The sequence below is a fragment of the Neophocaena asiaeorientalis genome, unplaced genomic scaffold (genome assembly GCF_003031525.2).
Source record: "Neophocaena asiaeorientalis asiaeorientalis breed wild unplaced genomic scaffold, Neophocaena_asiaeorientalis_V1.1 scaffold182, whole genome shotgun sequence".
Lineage (NCBI taxonomy): Eukaryota > Metazoa > Chordata > Mammalia > Artiodactyla > Phocoenidae > Neophocaena > Neophocaena asiaeorientalis.
The window spans coordinates 5,362,024-5,385,878 of NW_020174648.1; the positions used below are offsets into that span (position 1 = coordinate 5,362,024).

Below are 23,855 nucleotides of genomic sequence, written 5' to 3' on the forward strand. Positions count from 1 at the left end.
GGGGGGGGGGGGGGGGGGGGGGAGCAGAGCCTGAGGAGGGGAGAGGGTGCTGAGCCAGCTGGTATCCTCATGGCAAGAGGGGCATCCAGGGAGAGAGATGACGTGTGCTTGGGCATCCACGTATCACAGACACTGCGAGAAGGAAGCGAGAGGTTTCAGGGCATCTCGGTGAGGTCACATCTCAGGGCAGAGGAGCGCACAGCACCAGTGGATGGGAGAGCTGGGTTCCTGTCCTACCTCTGCTACCAGCCAGATCTGTGACTTGACAGAAGTCTCTTCCCCTCAGGTTTCAGGTTTCTCCTTTATAAAATGAAAAGTTTGTCCTGAAGTCACTTGACATCCCCATCGCTAGCCCAAAGGGAAATTTTGTGAGGGTTCAGTACCCCTTCCTGGAGTCACTTTATTGCAATTTGCCAGAAATGGCTGTAATGACTGCATAAATCCACAGTGACTACACCAGCACGATGGCACCCCTTGGAGTTGTGCAAAGCCGGGCCTGCATGCCTGGAAGCAGGCCTTCCACCTGAGAGTCTGTGACTCATCCTGCCGTTTGTGGGCACCGGCAAGAAGGCTAATGTAGACCCGGCTCCAATAGTCGGGAAAGGCCAGACCTCACGACCTATTCCCTGGCTCTCTAGGAGCCCATCAGGCCAACCAGCTAGTGGACAAGTAGGTCAGGCACCATCCAAAGACAGGATCCCTGGCACTCTCACTGGGTGATCGGGGGCTGTGATCCGACAGTGAGTCTCTGTCTAACCCAGATACCCAGTCTCAGCCTCTCTGCCCTGTTGGGGGGCAGCAGGGGGGTGGTCACACATCAAGGAATGTCTCTGACAACTCCCCAGTTGTTGCAGAGATCAAAGGAGACTGCCGGCTTCTGTAAGATCTAAGAACCAGCATCTCCTGATGGGGTGAAGGAGGAGAATCACTAATCCAGGCATCCTACATTGAGTGGTGGCCTAAGAGTCTGTCACGGGGTGGGGTAAGCCAGCCGAGGGGCTGCAGGGAGGGCCAATAAACAGCACCATTACCCTCCACCTGTGTTTAAAATCAGCCGATAAATAAGGCAAAGAGTAAGACAGATGGAGGCCAAAATATCCCCTAGATTGGAGCATGTAGCTTAGTGTTGGATGGGCTTGCCAACGGATGGACCCTGTGGACCTGGGCAAGACCCCCATCTGGCGGAAGCTGTGGGGCTACGCAGGTTAGGGCTTACAGCACAGAGGAACAAGCAGAGGCCGGTCCCCATGTGCAGACGGCTCCCATGAGAGAGGGTAGCAGGAGGGCCGTGCCCGGGCCTGCTACAAAACTCACCATGGAAGCAAGTCCGTCTTCCCCAGCAGAAGAAAGAGGAAGGCCGGGAATCTCATAATGGGTTTCCCTCCACCCCAGAGGAAACATTCCCTGTTACAAGGGAGCAAGCACGGACACTGACGAAACAGAGAAGGCAGCTTGATTCTGAAAGAGGCCCTCTCAGGTTTGCTCTCCAGCCCCTGTGCTAGACTCCACCCCAGCCAGGGGTCGCTGGTCAGATGTTTTACTGAACACACGTTGGGATCCCCAGTGACTGTGCATATGTCTTTAAAATAAAGGGACTACATTCTGTCCATTTCTCTTGCCGTCTTTTCCCACACTGAACCAAAACTGCTCAGGGCCTCACACACAAGCTCCCTTCTTGGTGAATTCAAGGTCAGCCCTGCCCACCCCCCAGCCTTCGCACCCCCAGGACACGGTCTGCTCTGGTGCTGGGACCTCCTGAGGGCCATGAGTCCTGCATTCTTTTTTAATTTCAACACAGTTTTTGTATGAAAAGTGGTTTCTTTGTGATTTACTCAGATAAGGAGTTTGAAGAGGCAGAAAATGAGACGAGAGCTCTCCAGCAGCAGGACGGAAAGCATAATTCTTGATGTTTACGTCAACGAGATGGAAGCAGGACTGGCTGGTGGCCCAGGAAAATTCCAATCGAGACAATTACATTCTGCCTCCTAGAAGCTCCCCCTGAGTTTCCGTTCGTTGCGTGATTCTCTGTTTGCGGTTGCCTGGAGGATGGGCAGCTGCTAGGTGGCTACCTTCTGCAGGCAGCAGCAGCCCGCACCTCCAAGCTGCCCCCCTCTGCCCAAAGCGGATGAGGGGGCAACAGGGTGGGGTGCGTTGCCGCGGACAGCTTTGCAGCCCAGCTTTCAAGGCCTGGGGTTGGCAGGTGCTGGCTGAATGACGAGAAGGTGCCTGGACCCTCACGGCAGGGCCCTCAGTCATTTCAGAGCTCTGCTTAAATTCAAATTAGCCAAAGTGCTTTTCCAGGTGATGGCTTCAACACTAGGAGCGCACTAATTGCACAGGCAATTAAAACGGGGATTTGCTTCCTGCGTGGTGAGCAGATTTGTCTGGGTCTTAGAGCCGCTCTGAAAAAGGAAAGCACCAATGGAAGCCCACTAAGGCCAATGGTTAGAGAGAAGGCAGCCCAGGGAAACCCGGAGACCAGTCTCCCGAACCTCCCTGCCCTCCGTAGCTCTGGTTGCAGTTGCCCTCATGGGGGCATTCCCGGGACTCTTTTGGTGGATCCTTTGGCAAACCACTGGAGAGAAGCACGGAACAGATTCTCCCTGACAGCCCTTGGAAGGGAGCCAACACGTTGATCTCAGACTTCCAGTTTGTGAGATAATACATTTCTATCCTTGAAGCCACCCAGTGTGTGGCCCTTGGTGGTGGCAGCCTCAGGAAATGCAACAAAGGCCCAAGTCACAACAGTTGGAGCTCCCACCTGCTGGGCAGGGACTGTACTCCGGGATTCTCCAGGAAATGCCTCCACAAGTTCCACCTGGATGGCCCTTGTCAGCCAGCCAAGACCAGCTGCCCTCAGTCAAAGCTGTTCTTTTCTCTGTACCACCTGGCCCCAAGCATCCTCAAAGTCCCCAGCTAGAATATTTAACAAGACTTTTCCAAAGGCTTTGAGGGAGCAGACAAGACAGAGAACTGACAGTATTCATTCAGCCACCTCACATGTGCTTAATGAACACCTAGTAGGTGCCAAGCACTGTCCTAGGCAGTGAGGATGCAGAATAAACAAGATAGACAAGATCCCAGTTCACATGAGTTACGTTCCAGGGGGGGAAACTAAATAAGGAAGAAGAAAAGAAACATATGGGATCATTTCAATCACGAGGATTATGCTAAAAAAATGAAATGGATGATATAGAGGGAGTAGTCAGAAAGGCCTCTCTGAGGAGCTAAAGTTTTAACCAAGACCTAAGTGACCTCAGTCATGTGAGGGTCTGGGGAAGAGCGTTCCAGGCAAACGTACCAACCAGTGCAAGAGCCCTGGGGTGAGAATAAGCTTGCTGTGATTCAGGAGTAGGAGAAAGGCAGTGCAGCTGGAGCACGGTAAGGGTAGAATGTTCCAAGGTGCCACCTGAGAAGCAGGCAGGGCCAGATCACGTAGAGCCCCGCCACAATTAGGAGTTCGTAATAGGAAGCAGCAGAAAGTTTTCAGCAGAACTGCTTGATTTAATTTATGTTTTAGAGGTGAGAGTCTACAGCTGCAGCCTCTCCACAGGGCCCCCACTGGACACCTGGCTTTACCTTGCCCCTAGCTTTCTGGTGTGTTGCAGAGACCAGCACAGCTCCCACTTGCCAGGGTGCCCTTCAGCTGCGCCTCCTAGAGGTCAGGCTTCAAGACCTAGGGGGAGCAAACCATTTCACTCCACCCCAGTCCTAAGACACCTGCCTTCTCCAGCCCTCATTCTCAGGATTGATCTCCTTGGGGATCATTGACATTGGAAACGTCCAGTTCCTTCAGGGGAAACACTGCCGCCTATCCACAGGGCACAGATCCTAAGGCCAAAAAAGCAAAAACCAAATCCATAGTCTAACAAACATTTCCCAGGTCTGGGGTCTTTAGTTGTGAAGTGCAGTAGGTAAATACAAGACTCAACCTGAACCTTAAGTGAATCTCTTTTTGCTCCAGTTCCATTCAGGCCACACACACCCCAAGCCCCACCCAGTCCTTTGCCAGCCTCTCCTCCCACGTGAGATTTAGGGATCTGCAGCCCAGAGCATTCCTCCTACATACCCCCTCTACTCAAGCTCCTCTTTCCATCCAACTGCTCGAGAAATCCCATACACAGCACGTGGATAATGCACAGTTTCCAGCATGCTAAACCCACACTGAGTAAGAAAACGTTTCTCAGAAAAATAAGCTGCAGAGGCATAAATCTGCTAAAAGATTCAGCCAATTTACATCACTAAACAGAACACTTCTCACTCTGCAGCAGCTGCACTCAGATTGATTCACAACAGTCCCATCTTCTGAAAGAACAATCGGTGGAGACTTGCCTGGCGTTTGCAAATTAAAACAGTCCACTTGAGGTTTTCCCAGAACAAATGGCTGGTCCACTCCAAAGTTAAATTCAAGTCTCAAAGTCAAGACCTATTTGGAACTTTTTAAGTGGCAGGTTGTCAAGACAGCACCTTCTTATCCTGTAAGTTGTTTATGTTGTTTCTGCCCAAATAAGCCTGAAGAGATGACCAGTCCTGGAAGAGAGAACCAGCCCCCCACAACTGCGGAAAAGACCCCAATGCCAATGGTCTTTTCATTGTTGTGGAATTCTTGGAACCCCAAGGAGCAAGCATTGGGGGCGCCAGATTGTTGGAACTCAGGGAGAGCTTAGGAGGCACCAGGAAGCCAGCCCAGGACTTGGGCACCTAATTTTGTACCAGGCACCATGCTACTCACTTCTACATGCATTGTCTAATTTGTACAACTCCCTGAAAAGGCAGTATTATTAGCCCATTTTACAGAGGTGGCCATCAAGACCCAGTGAGATGAAGACTTGCCCACGGCCCCATTACAATAAGAGTCGGAGGTAGGGCTCAAACTGAGACCTGACTCTAAAGCTGACTGATTTCCAATACATCACATCCCCTCTCTATATGCAAAACTTTCAGCAGTGCCTATGCAAGTAAATCCAGGGGAAGGCATCTTATACTTCAAAATCTTGCAGTCAATCCTCTGCTTTTTGCTCAGTGATCAAATTTGAAATCATTTCATCTTGATCACTTGGATGCCATCTCTGATTTCCACTTCCCAGGGTTTCTCTTGCTTAGTCTCAACCTTATGATACTAACTGGCTCATTCTTCAATTTCTAGAACACCACTAGAACTCCTGAATGGGAATGGGGGACGTGTGAAGTGTGTTGATATCTAACTCCCAAGTAAAACTCTCCAACCTGCCCACGTAATCTGTCATGGCCAACCTGGCAGACCAAAAGCCAAGGGGCAGCCCCTGGGTTCACTCAAACGTGAGGCAGAGGGTCATGGACTCTCACCCCAAAGCCTGTTCAAGTTCAAGATGCGTGACAAATGCACATTATCCTGTGTGACGTTGGTGATATCTGGATTTCTTTAGAGATTGACGCCCCCAAGAACCTGCGGCTTGGTTCCCGCACAGCAACCAGCCTTGACCTTGAGTGGGACAACAGTGAAGCAGAGGTTCAGGAGTACAAGATTGTGTACAGCACCTTGGCAGGCGAGCAGTACCATGAGCTGTTGGTCCCCAAGAGCATCGGTCCAACCACCAGAGCCACGCTCACAGGTAAGTAAGGTCCTGGGGGCATGGCAGTTCCTGAGTCCATACCCTCCCAGCTCTCTCCCCCCCATCCAACCCCACATCCAACCGTCGCCAAATCCCATTGACTTAATCCCTCAAGTACCTATCACATACGTCTGCTGTTCTCCATTGCACTGCCATCACCTGGTCTAAGCTACTACCATATCTTGTCTTCGCCACTGCGATAACCTCCCCACTTTCTCTCCCCTCTGCTCTCCTCTCCTCTTCACTCCATCAGTTATCTTTTCAAAATACATTTCCAGGGCCTCCCTGGTGGCACAGTGGTTGAGAGTCCGCCTGCTGATGCAGGGGACACGGGTTTGTGCCCCGGTCCGGGAAGATCCCACATGCCGCGGAGCAGCTGGGCCCGTGAGCCATGGCCGCTGAGCCTGCGCATCCGGAGCCTGTGCTCCACAATGGGAGAGGCCGCGACAGTGAGAGGCCTGCGTACCGCCAAAAAAAAAAAAAAAAAAAAATTTTGGATTTTCCCCTCCCATTAGCCTGCGCATCCGGAGCCTGTGCTCCACAATGGGAGAGGCCGCGACAGTGAGAGGCCTGCGTACCCCCAAAAAAAAAAAAAAAAATACATTTCTGATTATGCCATCCCATTTTGCAGCCATTTCAGGGACTCCGACTGCTCTTGGGATAAACTCCAAACCCTTGCACGGCCTTGGTTTCCTTACCATCTTCTCCAGTCTCCTCTCCCTCCCGCGTTCCCTGGTGCCCCCTGTGCTCCAGGCGCACAAGTCTACTTTTTTCAGTTCCTCAAACACCTTCTCCCTCCTGCCACAGCGCTTGGCACACGCTGTCCCCTCTGCCTGCCAGCCTCTCCCACCACCCTCTTTACCTCGTGACGTCTGCTTCCCTTCCAGCTCTCAGTTCACCTGTCACTTCTCTGGAACCCTCCCTGGTCCCCAGGCGAGGTCAGGTCATCCTGTCTGGCAGCCTCATCTTACTGGTTACCACTCACAGCACTCCTCAAGTTATCATTGTACGCTTGTGGGTGTGATTATTGGATTGTCAGTCTCCATCTTAGACTAAACTCTGTGAAAGGGGGACCATATTTGGTTTCACTCATCAGGACTCCCCAGCGTTCAGCACAGCATCTAGCACTTACAGGTCCTGGATAAGTGATGAACGAATGAATAAACGCATGCATGAATGATGAGAGAAACTGCACATGCTCACTATGACTGGGGCATAGGCTACAAGAGGCCAGTGATAAGGTAAGAGCCTGGTTATGCCTTATGTACCCTATAAAGAGTGTGAGTGGAGGGTTGTTGAAAGGTCTGAAATAAGATGATGCAATGACCAGATTTGGGCAGCTACAGTGTGGAGAACAGGCGGGAGGAGGACAAGGCCAAAGGCAGGGAGAGGTCAGGAGGCTGCACGGAGTCAAAGAGAGAGATAATGGTGGTATGAACTAAGACGATGACCCAGGTCACCGTGACGCTTGGCTGGGGAGCATTCCGGGTCCCCATGAGGATGTGGTGTCCAACCAGTGCTCCTCCTGGGGCCTTAGACACACCCGCCAGGAAAACCTACCTGCTGGACTTTGCTGAAAGGTAGATGGCTGGAAATGTGGGGCACAGTTTTCAGATGGAGACTGTGCAAAGCAGCCATGGACCAGGGGCCACCAGTATGCTCGCAGAGACTTTGTTTATCCTGTGTCTTGGCTTCTTGCAAAAGCATTAGTAGACAAGAGATCCACACAGAAGAGTGCGTACAGTAAACAAGGGCAGTGTAATCAAATCTGTTTTCCTCCTGAACTGAAATCCCAGACCACGTTGCCAAATGAGGCCAGTTAAAGTAAATATAATAAATGTTTTTTCCAAACAGACGCACTCCTGAAACACAGCAAGGAGATGGAAAGACATGCTGACCAAGCAGGTTAATGGGGGTGAATTAAACATAGCAGGAACAGACCATCTGGCACAGAGCCTTTACAGAGAGCTGGAGACATTCACAAAAATTAAGCTAAACAAAAAACCCTGCAGTGATACAGGAGGGAACTGGTTCTAGGTGCAGCCCATCTCTGCCCAGAGCTGCAGGCTGCTTTGGCAATTAGCAATTTTACAAAGATGGTGGCTAGTTGTTTGGATGGAGGGCACACTTTAAAATCATGAGATATAGAAAAGAACTCAGTCACATCCTATTAATAATCATCCTATTATTTCCCATTACCGGGGGCGGGGGGCGGGGAAGAAGAGTCTACATCCATTTGATCATCTCTGTCATTCCAGGCACCTTCATATAGTTTTAGCTTATTTAATCTTCACAACAACAACTCATGAGGGACAGGTGAACTAAAATATTGCCTGCCGTATCAGTAAACAAAGGATGTCACAGCCATCGGCCATCACATCATAGGCGCCCCAGTCAGCATCTCCATTTTACGGATGAGGAAATTGAGACTCAGGGATTTTGGAAACTTGCCCGAGTTCACAAAGCTAGCAAGGGGGCTGTGACTCAAAGGCAGTTCTGAATTCTAGTCAAAAGTCCCCATCCCTTTTCATGGCTGCTCCTACTAAAGAAGTAACATGAAAGAAACAGTCAAATCTTGCAGACTTACAAGGAATGGAAAGGTTATTAGTGAGGAGTGAGCTCAGATAGGTTGATTTTTTTAATATTTGAATTGGGCTTATGAAATAAAATTATAAATATATATTACACATAATTATCCCAGGGAGCTCACTGCTGGGAAGATTTATAAAGGCAAATAGTCTTATGTGATTTAAAAAGGGATTATAGGAATGTAAGGAAATCAAGTATATCTGTACTTGCTGAGATGCAGATTACAAGGATTGCTGGCACTCTCGCTGGGGTAGCTGGGGAAAAAGGAAGGAAGGACCTGGAAGGAAGGAAGGCAAAAAGAGCGAGAAGTTTGACCCCAGCTCTAAATAGTTGTGTTTTCTCCCTCATTCTCCAACTTGGATGCTAAAGAGGAGAGTTTTTTCAGCTTCCGAGACTTGTTTTTGCTTTGGGGGGTTTTGTTTGTTTGTTTTTAGTTCCAAACAAGTTATTTGCTTGTATATATAAAACAAGACCCTGGACTCAGTGGGAAGGGCATTCCAGGCTTATCTGAAGCGATTCCTCCCTGGCCAGAAAGAGTATGAAGGACTAGAAACTTCAGCTGTCCCCACCCTCCTTATCCCCAGTCAAAAATAACCACAACCTTCGCAAGAAGGTACCATTCTCTCTTGTCTCAGTTTTATTTGAATGCTCGGTCCTGTGGGATATGTTAAGAGCTGGGACTCTAGACTCTGTATCTAGGTCCAGTTACTCACTGTGTGATTTGGAGCCATTGACTCGACCTTTCTAAGCCTCTGTTTCATCATTGGTAAAAGGGGAATAATGCCACTTACCTCATAGTGTTTGATGGGGCTTTAATGAGATCATGTACTGAAGGAGTTTGAGACCATTCTTCTAACATAGCAAAGTACTCAATACGTGGATGATGGTGATGATGATGGTGGGGGGAAGGAGGGGCGGGAGAGGAGGAGAAATAAGGAGGCAGAGGAGAAGGTCTGTGAGCTAACGGATGCTTTGGGACGATCCCCTGTAATAAGTGTGGCACAGAGTAGAGACCCTGCTTCTCAAAGTGGGGTCCAGCGGCAAGGGCATCACCCCAGGAGATGTCAGAGCCCTCTGCCCCTAGATCTGTGGACTTAGAGCATGGTTTCTGAAGTCACCCACTCAGGCTTGAGACCAACTTCACTGATGTGCATCTTTGGGCAAATTTCTTCAATTTCTGTGCTTCCGCTTCCTGGTCTGAAGGACATCATGTCTACCTCATAGGTTGTTGGGAGGAGTCAATGAACTCATATATATTTATATATCTGAGCACTGGTACATAGAAAACCTTCAATAGCCATTTGACCTTTTATTGTTTTTAATTCCTACAAAACTCAGCCTGGATCTCTGGCAACCTGGCCTCTCCCAGGCAGAACTTCACATACCCTTTATTCTCACAGTCAGCTGACTCCAAGTCCTTCAAGTCCTATGGAATCTGTACTGGATACTCCTTGCAGAAGTCCTTGTCTCTGCAGCCACCACTTACCCCTTCGCTGTGGAATGCAAGCCCTTCCTGACTCTGGGGCTCAGAGTCACACGGTGGGCTCACCGCACCCCACTGCATCCTCCATCATGTACCTCCCCCTTTGCAACACAGAGACCAGGCTGGGGCACAGAATACCAACCATTTCTTTTCCATTATTCTCTCTAGGCAATGCCCAGCAAATTCCCTCTGGAGTGTGAATTTGTTTCTCAACAACAGACTCGGTGTCTGCAATGATTTTTTTCTCTGCTCTGGTGGCTTCTGCATCCTTAATGATAAAGTCTTTTTTTAGGCTCAGCCTCTCAGCCTGGACCATGTCTGCTTGGCCTGTGAACCATATCTGGAGTCCCAAAGGGGTCCCTGAGTGTTATGTACCTTACAGGCTCACCAAGGTCCCTCTAGGTTAGAACCAGAAGCATGTACCAGGGACTGGCACCATCACTGTTTTCTGAGTAGCAGTGAAAAACCATAAACCATACAGAAAACTCCTAGTGGAGGGACAGAGGGAGGAAGGGAGGGAGGAGGAAAGGAGGGAAATTTTCATTCTTTGACTGGAATTTGATTCAAAAAACAAACAAAAAATCAAAACCCTGCCTGTGACCAATGCAAATTATAAACACTGCCCTGGTCTCTGTCTGAGGGGACTCCACTAACCTGTCATCAGAAAAGCCTGTGCCTTCGGTGTTTTGCGAACAGGGGAAAGGGGTTTGTCTTCAGTCATCTACGGTCTCTTGCCTGGTCCTCCCTCAGGAACAGGAGCCCACACTTGAGGACCCCTGTGGTCAGGAGAAGGGCAAAAGAAACTGGCCCGTATGGCCACGTGAGCACTGGGCTCTAACCCCGCTCCGGGGCCCGGTCATCACGTCCCTCACCCACTCGATGGGGCGCCCCCTACACACCTCTTGATGATGCTTCCCAACCAGCTGCCTCTCTGCACAGCGACTACCTGGATCTCCAGTCAACAAGGTGCTAATCAGAAAACTCATCCCCAGGGCTTAGGAAGCCCAGAGGCTTGAAGATTCCTACAGACTTCATGGTGCAACAATGGACCTGCAGCCAGCCACACACGACACCCCCCACACACACACACTTGCACAAGGCTGATGTGTGCAAGCATGCCCCAGTCAGGCCCTGTGAATTGCCGCCTTCCAGGCCTCTGGTTGCTGGGGACAGGAAACCGAGGCCTCTACCAAATCCCTCATCGTCTCCTTGGGGCTTAAATGGAGATCTCGTGGTGAGAAGGTGGGCTCCGCGAGGTGCTTGTCCACAGGAAGATTTTCCATGGAGAAATCCGAGACCCCCAGAGGAGTCCAGCTAGCAAATCAGCGCTGACCGAGGCACTTGACGTTCACTTCACCCTGTCTGCACTCCCTGACATGCCAGGGCGCAAGCTCCGGACCGAGTGCCAGACCTTCAATGCCCTGCAGGCTCCTCTAAGGAGGAGGAGTCAGGCAATGGGCCCGGGGCCTGGGCCAGATGGTGCTCATCCTGCTTTGGGCGAAGTCACAGTGACCCCAAGTGGTCACTTTGGTAAGGCACCCTCTGAGCACAGCGCCACCTTCCAGGGGCTGCAGAGACCCAAGCAGAAGAGAGGCGATAAGGGGCAGTGGCTTCCACGCCGTCCTCCTCCTCACAGATGGCATGTAGGGGCATCTGTCCCCTTATTTGCATTAAAGGGCTGGTGCAAGGGAACCAAGAGTAAAGCCAGGTGGGAATTTTTCCGTTTCTGCTTTGACTTCTTCAGCAGCGAATGCTTGTTTACAGTAAAGACCCGGACGTGGGATGTTCCTGTAGGACAGGGGGTGAAGACCCACGTTCCTCATTAATCCCACTGGCAACAAGAAAGTTGCATCTGAGAACAGTCCTTGGTGTTATGATTTTCTTTTTAAATATAAGTTTGTAGGACCAGTCCCTTCCTTAAAGTCAGCATAGAATCTTCTCTTGATGCTCCAACATCATCCCCACCCAAAAAGTGGGGAGATGTCCTCCAAAGCCTGACTCATTCGGGGAACCCTGGAGAAGCATCTGCCATTCCCCAAGAATATCAGAATGCGGGGCCTGGGAGCTTACATCTCAGTACATTGAAAAGTAGATTGTTGCCTATCTGGTATGATTTTAGGGGTTCCCAGAAGATTCTCTGTCTCCAAATATCTCCCCATCTATGAAACGTCTGGTACCCAAATTCCCTGCTGGAAATTTCCCTATGAGGGGCCCTACATTAGGTCCCTGGTTTTCCTGAGTTCTTTTACCAGATATACCTTTGCAAATGTTATTCCCTCAGCCTGCCCTTTCCCCAACCAAAAGTCCCCTGATCCTTCAAAATCCAGCTCAGATATTCTCTCATAGAAGTCTTCCCAACACTACCATTGCCCCCGCCATGCTGCTTCTATACATCATATTTTTTTTTCACTATACGACATACTGTATGAAAAAAATCAAATCTTGACCCAAAGACCTAAGAGTCTACTGAGGAGACCAGCAAGAAAGCTAACAATAACAACACAACAGCATGATTGTGATAAAAACTAAGAGACTGACTGCAAGCTCCTTGGGGACAGGGTCATCAGTTTGCCCTTCCCTTTGAAGGCAGATGTCCTTCCAATGCACTGGAGCAGCGATCCCCAACCTTTTTGGCACCAGGGGCCAGTTTCGTGGAAGGCAATTTTTCCAAGGACGATGGGTGGGGGGGATGCTGCAGGCGGTAATGCGAGCGATGGGGAGTGATGGTGAGCCGCAGATGACGCCTCGCTGGCTCGCCCGCCGCTCACCTCCTGCTGTGCGGCCCGGTTCCTAACAGGCCGCAGACCAGTAGGGGTCTGCAGCCCAGGGGTTGGGGACCCCTGCACTAGAGACAACCAAATCCCCAACCCCAGTTTGCTAGACTTGAACTTCACAGATATTCTGGAGATGAGTCCAGGGATTCAGAGACGGAAAGGGTCCATCCTTCTGCATGGCCATCTGAACCTAATCAAGCCTGCAGACCCCAGGTGTATTGTTTATGTTTCTGCTGGCAAGACACAGCAATCTCAGTTTCCTGGGCCTCCTTCTCCCACTGTTTTCCTGCTAGCAGCAGGAAGCATGAAGAATAGGTTTCCTAACAGAGGGAAGTGAGTCATCCTATCTTTATCACCCACCCACAGTCCTTGCAGCGCAGGTGAGAATCTGCTAGTTCCTCTTGCTCTCTAGCTCTAATTAATCTCTTCCTGCTCACTACGTCCCATCCTACCGATCAGAAAATTCCACACCTCCGTCGTCCCTCAACCTTTCCTAATCTTGGCTAGCTTTCAAGGTTCAAGTCCCTTCTCTAGAAAGCCTTCTCTGGCTACTCCAGCCCATGCTGATCTCATCCCCACTCTGAAATGGTTTTCTTAGTTAGCAGCCCATGGTGTAGTGCAAAATCACCTTCAAATTCCAATGTGCTTACTCCACTCCCCTCTCCTAGCCTGTAAGACTCTTAGGGACAGGGACCATGCTATGATGTGTCAGAAAGAACAATGAACCTGGGTTCTAAACCCAGTTTTATTGTATATTATCTTTGTGACCTTGGTCAAGAAATGGACTTCTCTGATCCTCTGTTTACCCATGAGTAAGGCCCTCCTGGCAGAGCTGCAGGGGAAAACGAGGTAACAGGTATGAATCGCTAAGAAACTAAAGTTAATAATAGACCTCCTGGCCACCAGACACTTAAAATTCTCTTTTGATTTTTATCCCTCCTTTCTTCCCTCTCTTTTTTCTTCATTATTCTTCTAGATTACTGCATGCAGCTCATTGCTTGGCATATTATGGGTACTCAGTAAGTAATTAATTTCCTTCTTCAGTACAGATTTCTTTTTATCTCATTAAGGACAAGGGTGATTCCATTCAGCTCACCCTGGTATCCCCAGTATACAACGTGTGCCTGGCACAAAGGACACCCTCAGTAATGTCTGTTGAGTGAATGAACTGTGTGCTTTGGGAATTCAAAGAAGAATGGATATGCAGTGAAAGAGTTGAGAAAAGCATCACCCTCTAAGCTGAACAAAGGAAGTTCTATAAGGGATGCAGAGCGGTGGTTTCCTATGAGATGAATTTTCTGAGCTATTGTTAAGAAAGGGAACAGAGCCATTCATAGGCTACTACTTGCAGGAGCTGGGTGGAAAGATAAAGTGAGCATTGGTAGAGAGCAAGGGGTCTTTAAAAAGTGAGAAATCCCTAGGAGTCCTCCAAGTGCTGATATATAAGTGTACTGGGTATGCCTCAGATACGCATTTTCTTTTCCAGCAGAGGTGTATTTTACCTGCTGGCAAAGAGCAACAATTCACGTGTAGCACAGGAAGAAAGCTGCTGAAAATCAAAGGAAGCGGCAGGCAGGAACCTATAAGCAAGTCTCACTTCCACATCACCTAGACAGAAAGCCTGGGAAGAGAGTACTTTAAATTCTGCTCTGCACTTTTCTGGGAGAAGATGATTCCGTTGTAAATTATTGAACATTTCATTTAAGCTTCATAAATAAGAAAGTCGGGTGAAAACGTTACATGGTAGATCCGTTTGGCAACATGTAATTTCTGTCTTCCTCCCTCGATCTGTCACCCTTCATCTACGTCGGAAAATTTCTACTTCATCATAGACAATTGAAGGTCTCAATCAGTTGTCTGAGAAAAGCAGTTTATGTCCCAAAGGTAATCTAATTTCTCCAACCAAGGATGTACCTGGGACTCGCTGAACATACTGACAGATATAAATGTGTACTTTGAATGGATGTGGGGTGTTGCAATCACCCAACTCATTCTAGTGATAGGTACTCGGCCCAGCCAGGGGCCAGCTCCTCACTGACACCGGGACTCCCTAAATCACTGGTTTCATCAGAGCCAACAGGCTAAGCTTCAGCAAGCTGACAAGAGGTGTGCCGAGGACCAACCTGTACCTTCCTGGGGCTCACCAAAAAACAACTCGAAATCCTGGAATAGTTCTCTGAGCAAGGTAATAATACTATGAGCTACGATCACAGTGGGCCAGGCACCATTCTTCACACACATTGGTTCACTTAATCCTCACGACGACCCTCTGAGATAGATACTAATATTCTTCCCATTCTACAGAAACTGAAGCTCAAAGATGTGAAGTAATCAGTTACACGTGTAGAAAGCGGCAGAGCCTGAATATTAATGTAAGTACGGCAGACCTCAAAGTCAAAGTTGACCTCCACCAGTATTGACACTTTAGAGAAAGAAAGAACTAAAGGTTAGGAAATGAATGGAGCTGGTTTGAGAAGGGAAAAAGGGGGCTGATTCTAACACATTCTGTCCAGAGAGCCTGGTCAGTAAGGCCTGGGAGGTTCTGCCGTACTGGAGCACGAGGGATTCACCGCACAGGCTGTACTGAAAGCCACAATGAGGAGGGAGTGCAGAACCCTCTGGTTCCCAGGCAGCATTCACCTTCCTTAATCCAAGTGGCTGTTAAGGAAAGGTTGCTCAATGCATTTCCTGTCAAAATCATTCCTATTACCTCAGGGCTCCTGGGGAAGTCACAGCTGCTCCGGGGAGGGGATGAAATGAGGGGAAGGATAAGGCATTCAGTCCTAAAAGCCCTGAACCCTGAGGCCAGAAGCCTGGGGATCATCTCCAGCTGGTCACAGACTTACTCTTTGCCATAGTTTCTTTTTATAAAGAAATAACTACTGATTTGAATAGTGTCTCCCCACCACCTCCAACCCCCTCCCCCCAAAAATATCCATTTCTACCTGAAACCTGTGAATGTGACCTTATTCGGAAAGAGGATCTTTACAGGTGAAATCAAGTTAAGATGAGGGTGGGCCCTAAATACAATGTGACCAGTGTCTTCAAAAGATTAGGAGAAGACACAGACACACAGGGAGAAGGCCATGTGTTATGGACTAAATGTTTGTGTCCCTCCCCGCAAATTCGTATATTGTAATCCTCATTCCCAATGTGAAATGGGGGCCTATGCGAGGTGACTAGGTCATGAGGGTGGAGCCCTCATAAATGGGACTAGTGACCTTATAAAAGAGACCTCAGAGAGTTTTCTTGCTCTTTCGCTGTATGAGAACACAGTGAGAAGATGGTCTATGAACCAGGAAGCTGGGGCTCAACAGACATCAAATCTGCTGGTGCCTTGATCTTGAACTTCTCAGCCTCCAGAACTGTGGGAAACAAATATGTATTGTTTAAGTTGCCTGGCCTATAGCAGTCCAAACAGACTAAGACACCACGTACCAACAGAGGAGAGGCAGAGCCTGGAGTGACGCAGCTGTAAGCCAAGAAATACCGAGGATTGCCAGCAACTACCAGTAGCTAGGAAGAGGCAAGGAAAGATTCCCCCCATAAAATCTTTGGAAGGAGCACGGGCTTACCAACACCTTGATTTTGGCCCTCTAGACACCAGAACTGCGAGAGAATACATTTCTGTTGTTTTTAAGTCACCCAGCTTGTCGTCCTTTGTCATGGCAGCCACAGGAAATTAATGCAGATGGTGAAAGGGATCCCCAACCCACTTTCCTCACAAGGTTGTGAGGAAAACAACAGTCAAAATACAGTCAGGCATTTTGAAAAGAACAAATGTTATATAAATGCAGGACAGCATGACCATCGGCCTTGGTTCTGTCGAGCCCACAAAGGGCCCCAAAGAGAGCCTCCCAGAGGGACTCAGGCAGAAAACGCGGGGCCCTACAGGTGATAATCTGATCTTGTTGCATATTCCTGCAGCTCCAGTCCTAATAAATGAGGGTGAGTTTGATGCGGGTTTGGTACTAGAACAAAGACCCCCAATGATGCCCACATTCTACTCCCTGGAACGTGTGACTATGTCATCTTACATGGCAAAAACGAAAGTACAGATGTAATTAGGTTAAGGATCTTAAGATGGAGAGAACAGCCTGTCCTATCCAGGTGGGGGCCAATGTAATCACCAGGGTCCTTATAAGACGGAGGAGAAGATGGGACCACGGAAGCAGAGCTCAGAGAGAAAAACAGATTTGAAAATGTTACACCACTGACTTTGAAGATGGGTTATGGGGACACAAGCCAAGGGATGCAGGCAACCTCTAGAAGCTACAAAAGGCGAAGAAACAAATTCTTTCCTAGAGCCTCCAGAAGGAACACAGCCCTGCTGAACCATTTCAGACTTCAGACCTCCTGAACTATAAAATAATAGATGTGTGTTGTTTTGAGCCACTGGGTTGTGGTAATTTGTTGCAACAGAAATAGGAAATTAATATACCAGTCAGTCAAATGAGTTAATCTGAAAATGAATGTGGGAGAGGGTAGGGAGACACCCCAAATAATTCTAGGTCCTTTATACTGAACCCTAAAGAATTTCCCCCTGTAGTTGGGCAGTTTTTTTCATTTTCTCCAGCTTCCTCAGGTCCCCCAGAAGTCATCCTAACATTGAATCCACAGCTTTGAGTGCCCTTGGTAGGGAGCCCACAGCAACAGGGCTTCTGCATGCCCCTACATTAAAGGCCTGACAGCCCTGTGCTCAGCGAGACAGTCCATCCACAGTTGCTCCCCAGAAAGGATGCAAACGTCCCCACATGGCCTCAGTCCCTGTCTATAAAAGGTACAGCTTAGTCTTCATCCACAATGTTCAAGAAATGCTTTAAAGGCTTATGTCCACACAGTCCTTCTTGATTACGCACTCCCCCGATTCATAATGTAAGCAAGAAATCCCTTCACCAGTTGTAGCCAACCTGAGACTCTAAGTACCTCAGGGAGACCTTCCACAGCAGAGCACAGTTCTGAAGGTCACTGACAAGGGCAGCCTCACTGCCCTCCCGAGGAGACCAGCAGCAAGAAGGAAGCTCTGCACTGATCAGTTCGTCCTGTTGACTTGGTATGGATTTCCTAAGTGGTGAAATTGGGATTTCCTAATAGGTAAAAATAGGAGTGGATTCGGGAAGGATTAAACACAAGATCGGAACAAGAACCTAAGGTCATTTGCTTCCCTCCATCCAGCCTTCCCCATCCCTGACACACACGGAATAATGTCTGTTTCTACATCTACCAACAGATCTGGTGCCTGGCACTGAGTATGGAATTGGAATATCCGCCATCATGAACTCACAGCAAAGCATACCAGCCACCATGAATGCCAGGACTGGTGAGTAGGAAGATTGCTGTGGAAGGAGACCGGGACAGTCTGCAAGCCTGAGGGGTCATGGAAGCTTAGCCCAGCAAGGACTGGTCAGAAGGCAATGCCTCCTAGTGAACAGGTCCCTGGGTGATGAACACCATCTACCGGCAGCTTTTTGAGCTTTTTGATTCCCTGTGCCTACTCTCTGACATCTGACATGCAGGATGGACTCCCACCCTCTCCCCACAGATCTGCACGTGGTCCCCCACAGTCTGAAGGGCTGCCCACAGCTGTGGAGAACGGAGGTGGAAAACCCCAAATAAGTGGGAGTTGTAGCAAGTCATATTCCCTTCTAGATCACCCCACAGCAGGCAGAATGTGGGACTCTTCACCGTGTAGGACAGAAGCCCTCAGAAAAGCCACAGGCTGAAGGTCTAGACATGGAAACAACCCATTCAATCTAAGGGCAATGGAGAAGTCCACCGAGACCCTTGCTATTCTGGATCCAGCAGTTTTGCTTCCAAATCCTGGGCAAATTCCAAGGTCACTTTAGTAACGTAAGTACAAGCAGCCTGGGCTGGGCTGGGGATTTTGAACCAATCCCTGTCCCAAGGTTGTCCAGCATAGACCACCTCTCTAGAGAACCACATGGACATGGGTCCCCAGGAATCCTCAGACCTTGTTGCCTGCACAACCATGGCCAGGTCAGTCAAAATGGCACCAGGAACAGAGGTAGCTACGGTTGCCAGGAATGGCATATCCCTACTTGATGGTGGTACCTGTTTTGCCCTGGTTGGTTTACTGAGAAAGGCTGGGAGAAAATGATTACAGAGAGCTTACAAATCAGCAGCCAGCTCTGTCCCAGAGGTGGGTGTATTCCAGTGGTGTTAGAGTTACTAATGCCTTTCTGCAGATTATTCATCTATATGCCAAGCCCCCAGCCATCTTTCAAAGGAAAGGTGCTTAACGAAGTGTGAGATAAGTGTCAGCAGTGACAAGCCAATTTTCATGGTCAGCAGACCCGCTGATAGCTTAGAAATCCACAGGAGGTCCAATTCCAATAAATACTGGCCCTCGTGTGGAACTTATGTAAAATAGGCCCCTTATGTTGATCCACAGAACTTGACAGTCCTCGAGACCTCATGGTGACAGCCTCCTCAGAAACCTCCATCTCCCTCATCTGGACCAAGGCCAGCGGCCCCATTGACCACTACCGAATCACATTCACCCCATCCTCTGGGATCGCCTCCGAAGTCACTGTGCCCAAGGACAGGACCTCGTACACACTGACAGATCTAGAGCCCGGGGCAGAGTACATCATTTCAATCACAGCTGAGAGGGGTCGGCAGCAGAGCTTGGAGTCCACGGTGGATGCCTTCACAGGTACCAGGACAGCAGAAATCTTGGCTGGGTTCAGGGATCAACGGATCTTAGTGTGAGAAGGTCATCTAGGCAACCCACTCTTCCAATGTCCCATATCCTTTAGAGAAAGGAAGAATGTAGGTAGAGAAAGAAGAGATAGAGGAGAAACTAATAAATACCTCAAGAGAGAATGGTTGGAGGTGAAGGGGGTGATGAACAAGGCTACCTGCGTGCCTGAAATTTTGTATCTGGTTTCCTATAGGCTGCACACAGTGGTTGATTCTGTTCATAGTTCCTTGCCTGCACAAAATCAGTGGGCATTCTGAGGATCCATGGGATCCTGTTAAATTCCTTCCAGGATAGAGGTTTTAAATCCTAGATCAGTATTATGAATAACTCAGAGGTAATGCTGGTTTTATACTGCTGAGGGCATTCATTTTTCAGTGTAATGCTTGGAGAAAGGAGAGTAGACAGGACAGGAGAGTGAGACTGTGGAAGCTCTGGGTCAACAGGTGAAGGCATAGCCCTTATGTGCGAGGAAAGGAGATCTCTTCAGTCAGATGCCTCTTCTATCCCAGTGGCCCCACCACCTCATGTGGATTTCAGAACCATCCATGTCCTCTGCTTTGCAGGCTTCCGCCCCATCTCCCATTTGCACTTTTCTCACGTGACCTCCTCCAGTGTGAACATCACCTGGAGTGACCCATCCCCTCCAGCAGACAGACTCATTCTGAACTACAGCCCCCGGGATGAAGAGGAAGAGACGATGGAGGTCTCTCTGGATGCCACCAAGAGGCATGCTGTCCTGATGGGCCTACAGCCAGCCACCGAGTACATTGTGAACTTGGTGGCAGTCCATGGCACAGTGACCTCTGAGCCCATCATGGGCTCCATCACCACAGGTGAGGCTGATGGAGTTGACAGCAGGTGGTGAGGGGGTTCCCACAGTAGCCTTCAACAAGTCAATGAAATTTACAAGGAGAAACACCCAAGGAGTAAGGGACCACCTCATTTATCAAGAGAGCATCTATGAGTTGTTCTGAAACAGCCACCTCTTCCAGGGCCGCACAAAATGTATAAGATGGGAAACTTCCATTTATACTTCCATTATACTTCCATTTATACACTTATACATTTATACATAGGATGGACTCAATGTCTTGAGGAGGCCAGGCCTTTAATGCATTGGTCCAGATGTCTTCCCACTACCAACTTAGGAGAAAGCCCTGGAGAGAGCTAGTCTCCATGAGGAAACCCTTCTACAGTGAGGAGACATCTGTTCCTATTCTGGAGTGCCATCTCTTGACTGCCCAGTCAGTTCACTGATGTGAATGATGCTTCCTCAGCATCATTAGCATCTGCGACTAGCATGCAACCATACAGGGACCTGGTGCTCTGAGAATGGGGTGATCTGCATGTTGTTTGGAAAACACAGGTACTCTCAGCTGAACTGGATCACTTGTTTCTCATCCTTCTCATCTATAATCACAAATATGAGTGTGCATGTGGGTAAGGACATGTGTGTTTGGGTGGTTTCCTACATACTTACAAGAATTCATAAACCGAACAAGTGGATTAAACACTCAGCTGGTTTTGACCCTGCAATCTTCCAGTAGTCAGAAAAAACAAAGTATACCGTCTAAATAAAATACAGTTTAGGGAAGTGGATTTGTTCTGGACTTGTGCTCTGAAATCCCTCTACAGTCAAGAGCAATTTTTCCAAATTGAACAAAAGGCGGCTGCTTAACAGAGATAGAGAGAGAGTTGGGTTTGTCCAAGAGAAGCTGCCCCAGAGAGAATGACCATTACTCCCAGTTCAAAATAAGACATACAAACTTAAAGGCAATTTCCCAGTTGGCCTACATATAGGTAACAGTTGCTGCACAGGCACAGACCTTGACAGCTTGACGTCATGTTGTTAAAATATTCTCCAGGAGCATGACACTGGCCAGTCCTATGAGGTTTCAAGAGAGACTTCAGCCTGATCATGGTTTTAAGGTTTCCCTAGTATAAAGTAAGGTCTTGTCTGCCTCTGGGACACCAATAGCTCTTGGTCCACATAAAACCAAAAATAGGAATTTGTTTTTCACACTGTGCTTCCTGTCTTTTTCCCATAACCACCCGGGGCCTTGTAGGAATTGATCCCCCCAAAGACATCACAATCAGCAATGTGACCAAGGACTCAGTTATGGTCTCCTGGAGCCCTCCTGTTGCATCTTTTGATTACTACCGAGTATCATATCGGCCAACACAAGGTAATAAAGTTCCTTGGTTTCTCAAAGATGAATGGGATTTGGAGCTGGATGAAGACTGTTATGGGAGAACTAGCGTATCCCAGGGGATATCACCCTCCTGCCTGCAATTTCCTTCCTCTCTGCAGCATGCTGCATCAGAATGAGAGTGGGTTGATGAGGAGCAGCCAAGGAATCCAGAACTCACCAACTCCTCCCACAAAAGGCTTGATTACATTCACTCAAAAAGCAGGCCCTTCGCCAGTAGAGTGAACCATGGTAATCGGTCGCCATTATCCAGACAGTGTAGCAAGAAACAAAGAACTCTAAAAGAGTCTACCAAGAGCCAGGGTCACATGCACTTTTCTGAGAGAATTAAAGTCCAAGGCTAAACACCCCAGGGGATGCCTAAAGACACCACAGAGCCAGATGGAGTCTTGGAGGGAACCACAGTGACGGTGGTCCTATTATGGCCACTCCAGCCAAGTTAGGAGTCAGAAGAAGTTGGCCCAGACCTCACCTGCATCCTAACAGTTCTTGCTGGTGCATGTGGAATTGTTAATGAAGTAGAGGAGTACAATCACTTCCAGTGAGGGGGTGGGATAATTTTCCAGACTACCCTGTCTCTGGGCTGCATGGACCACTCTTTTCTGCCATTCTCTCTATACTGCTTTAAGACTAGTTTGTTAGAAAACCACCTAATAAACAGGTTTTTTTTCCTTTGCTCCTGGGATCCTATAAAACGAGGGGGTGGGATCAGCATGCAAGGTCTCTTCAAGTTCCAACATTCCCAGCCTCCCCATCCCCCAACTGGGTGCTGAGCCTTGCACCCATATTGGCTTCATGAAAGAAGGAGTGCCACCAGGAGCTCCTGTATTATGAGCTGCGTATATACGGGATCCGCTGAACTTGAACTGTGGCTTCTGTTCTTCCTTAGTGGGACGGCTGGACAGCTCGGTGGTGCCCAACACAGTGACAGAATTCACCATCAGCAAGCTGTACCCAGCTACCGAATATGAAATCAGCCTCAACAGCGTGCGGGGCAGGGAGGAGAGTGAGCGGATCTGCACTCTTGTGCACACAGGTGGGCATGTCTCCCTATGGCGGGCCAAGTCGGGACCCTGGCTGAGGACCTGCGACCAACAAAAGAGGGAAAGAGTGAAGTTGTCCCGGCTAATGCAGAGGACACTGAACCTGGGATCCCAGGCTCCTCTCCTGGGTGCTCCTCTGACTCATTGTTATGTAAAACAATTTGCAATGTTCTCCCCTTTGACCTCCTCTGTAACACCAGCAGTTTAGAGAGACACCTTCTAAGAGTCTTACTGGTTTAGGTCAGACATTTTCATGGAACTTCCAGTATGAAAAGGAACCTTCCAAAGACTCATGACAGAATGAATTCCACAACAGGCATCTGATTCATCCCGTCTAATTGTTAAAAAGACTCAGACAAGGAAACTTTACCTTAGAGAAAAAAACAAAAGGGGGCTGTTATTCCAGTAATGACCCTTGGGGTCACGAAACTCCTCATCCTATGTGACCAGAAACCACCAAGTAGCTGCATCTGTTCTTGCTTTATGCTCCAGGGAGGAGGAAGGAGGCGCTTTTCTGTAGAAAAATGATGGGCCAGAGGACAGGGCTCTGGCAGCAGCTCCCCTGCTCTCCTTCTCTGACCCCTCAGCCAGCCCATCATGCAAAACTAGGAAAGATTTGCTGTGGAAGACACAAGAGGGAACAGCCAAAGTTTCCTGTTGCAACCCCAGACCTAACTCTCCATGAGGCTATCGTTCCTGTAGCACACAGGAAAACATGCAGCTTGCCTCATGAGGAAAACGCCTGGATTTCCTGAGGCTGCTTACTTCCCTCAGAGAATCGTATTTTCTGAACGAGGGCAACTTGGAATTCCTCACTGCTTCTGTAGATACACTCACTAGCCCAGAAAGAACATCCCTGTGGCCATGGCCAAAGAAACATTCCTTCAGAAACTCAAAAAATTATTCATCTAAAGACCCCACAGGATGTTCTAATCTTCCCTAATCTCCTTCCATGCCTATGACTACAGATAACGCAGCCATGTTTTTGGTTTAATCTTACCCTTTCTATCAAGTTATCTGTGACCATTAAAGTATCTACTGATATTGACCTGAAGTGATGTCCATTGAATAAAACAAGCCCCTGCCCACCCCCCATACTTTCCTCGAAGTCTTAGAAATCATGTTAAAGAAATTAGGGTTTTTCTCAGTGAGGACAATAAAATGGACTTCAAGAGCCTCCTACCCCGGAAGTAAAGGAGAACAACAATTCAGGTCAAAAACTCATTCCTTGGGTTCTTGGTCACAAGCAAGTCTCTCTAACGCAGGTATTCAGTAGTGCACCAACCCAAACTGTCCTCCTTCAAGTTTAGGCAGAGCTATTTTGGCAACTCCCAATAACCAGATTACTCACAGAAATGTTTTATTTTGTTGTTTTAATATGATGTCTATGATTTTATAACTTTTGGCAATGAGTACTCCTCGGAGTCTCATGGTCAATCTC

At 48.6% G+C, this 23,855-nt stretch overlaps 1 protein-coding gene across 1 annotated transcript in view; it reads left to right on the forward strand.

Annotated features, from left to right (window-relative positions):
* The window catches only part of TNR (tenascin R), an 82,747-nt gene that overhangs the window by 22,490 nt on the left and 36,402 nt on the right, over window positions 1–23,855 (forward strand). Inside the window, exons 7-12 of the mRNA XM_024758817.1 lie at window positions 5,406–5,591; window positions 17,668–17,757; window positions 18,850–19,113; window positions 19,725–19,994; window positions 21,228–21,347; window positions 22,261–22,407. Coding sequence (XP_024614585.1) covers window positions 5,406–5,591; window positions 17,668–17,757; window positions 18,850–19,113; window positions 19,725–19,994; window positions 21,228–21,347; window positions 22,261–22,407 — 1,077 coding nt within the window. The remainder of the gene's footprint in view (window positions 1–5,405; window positions 5,592–17,667; window positions 17,758–18,849; window positions 19,114–19,724; window positions 19,995–21,227; window positions 21,348–22,260; window positions 22,408–23,855) is intronic.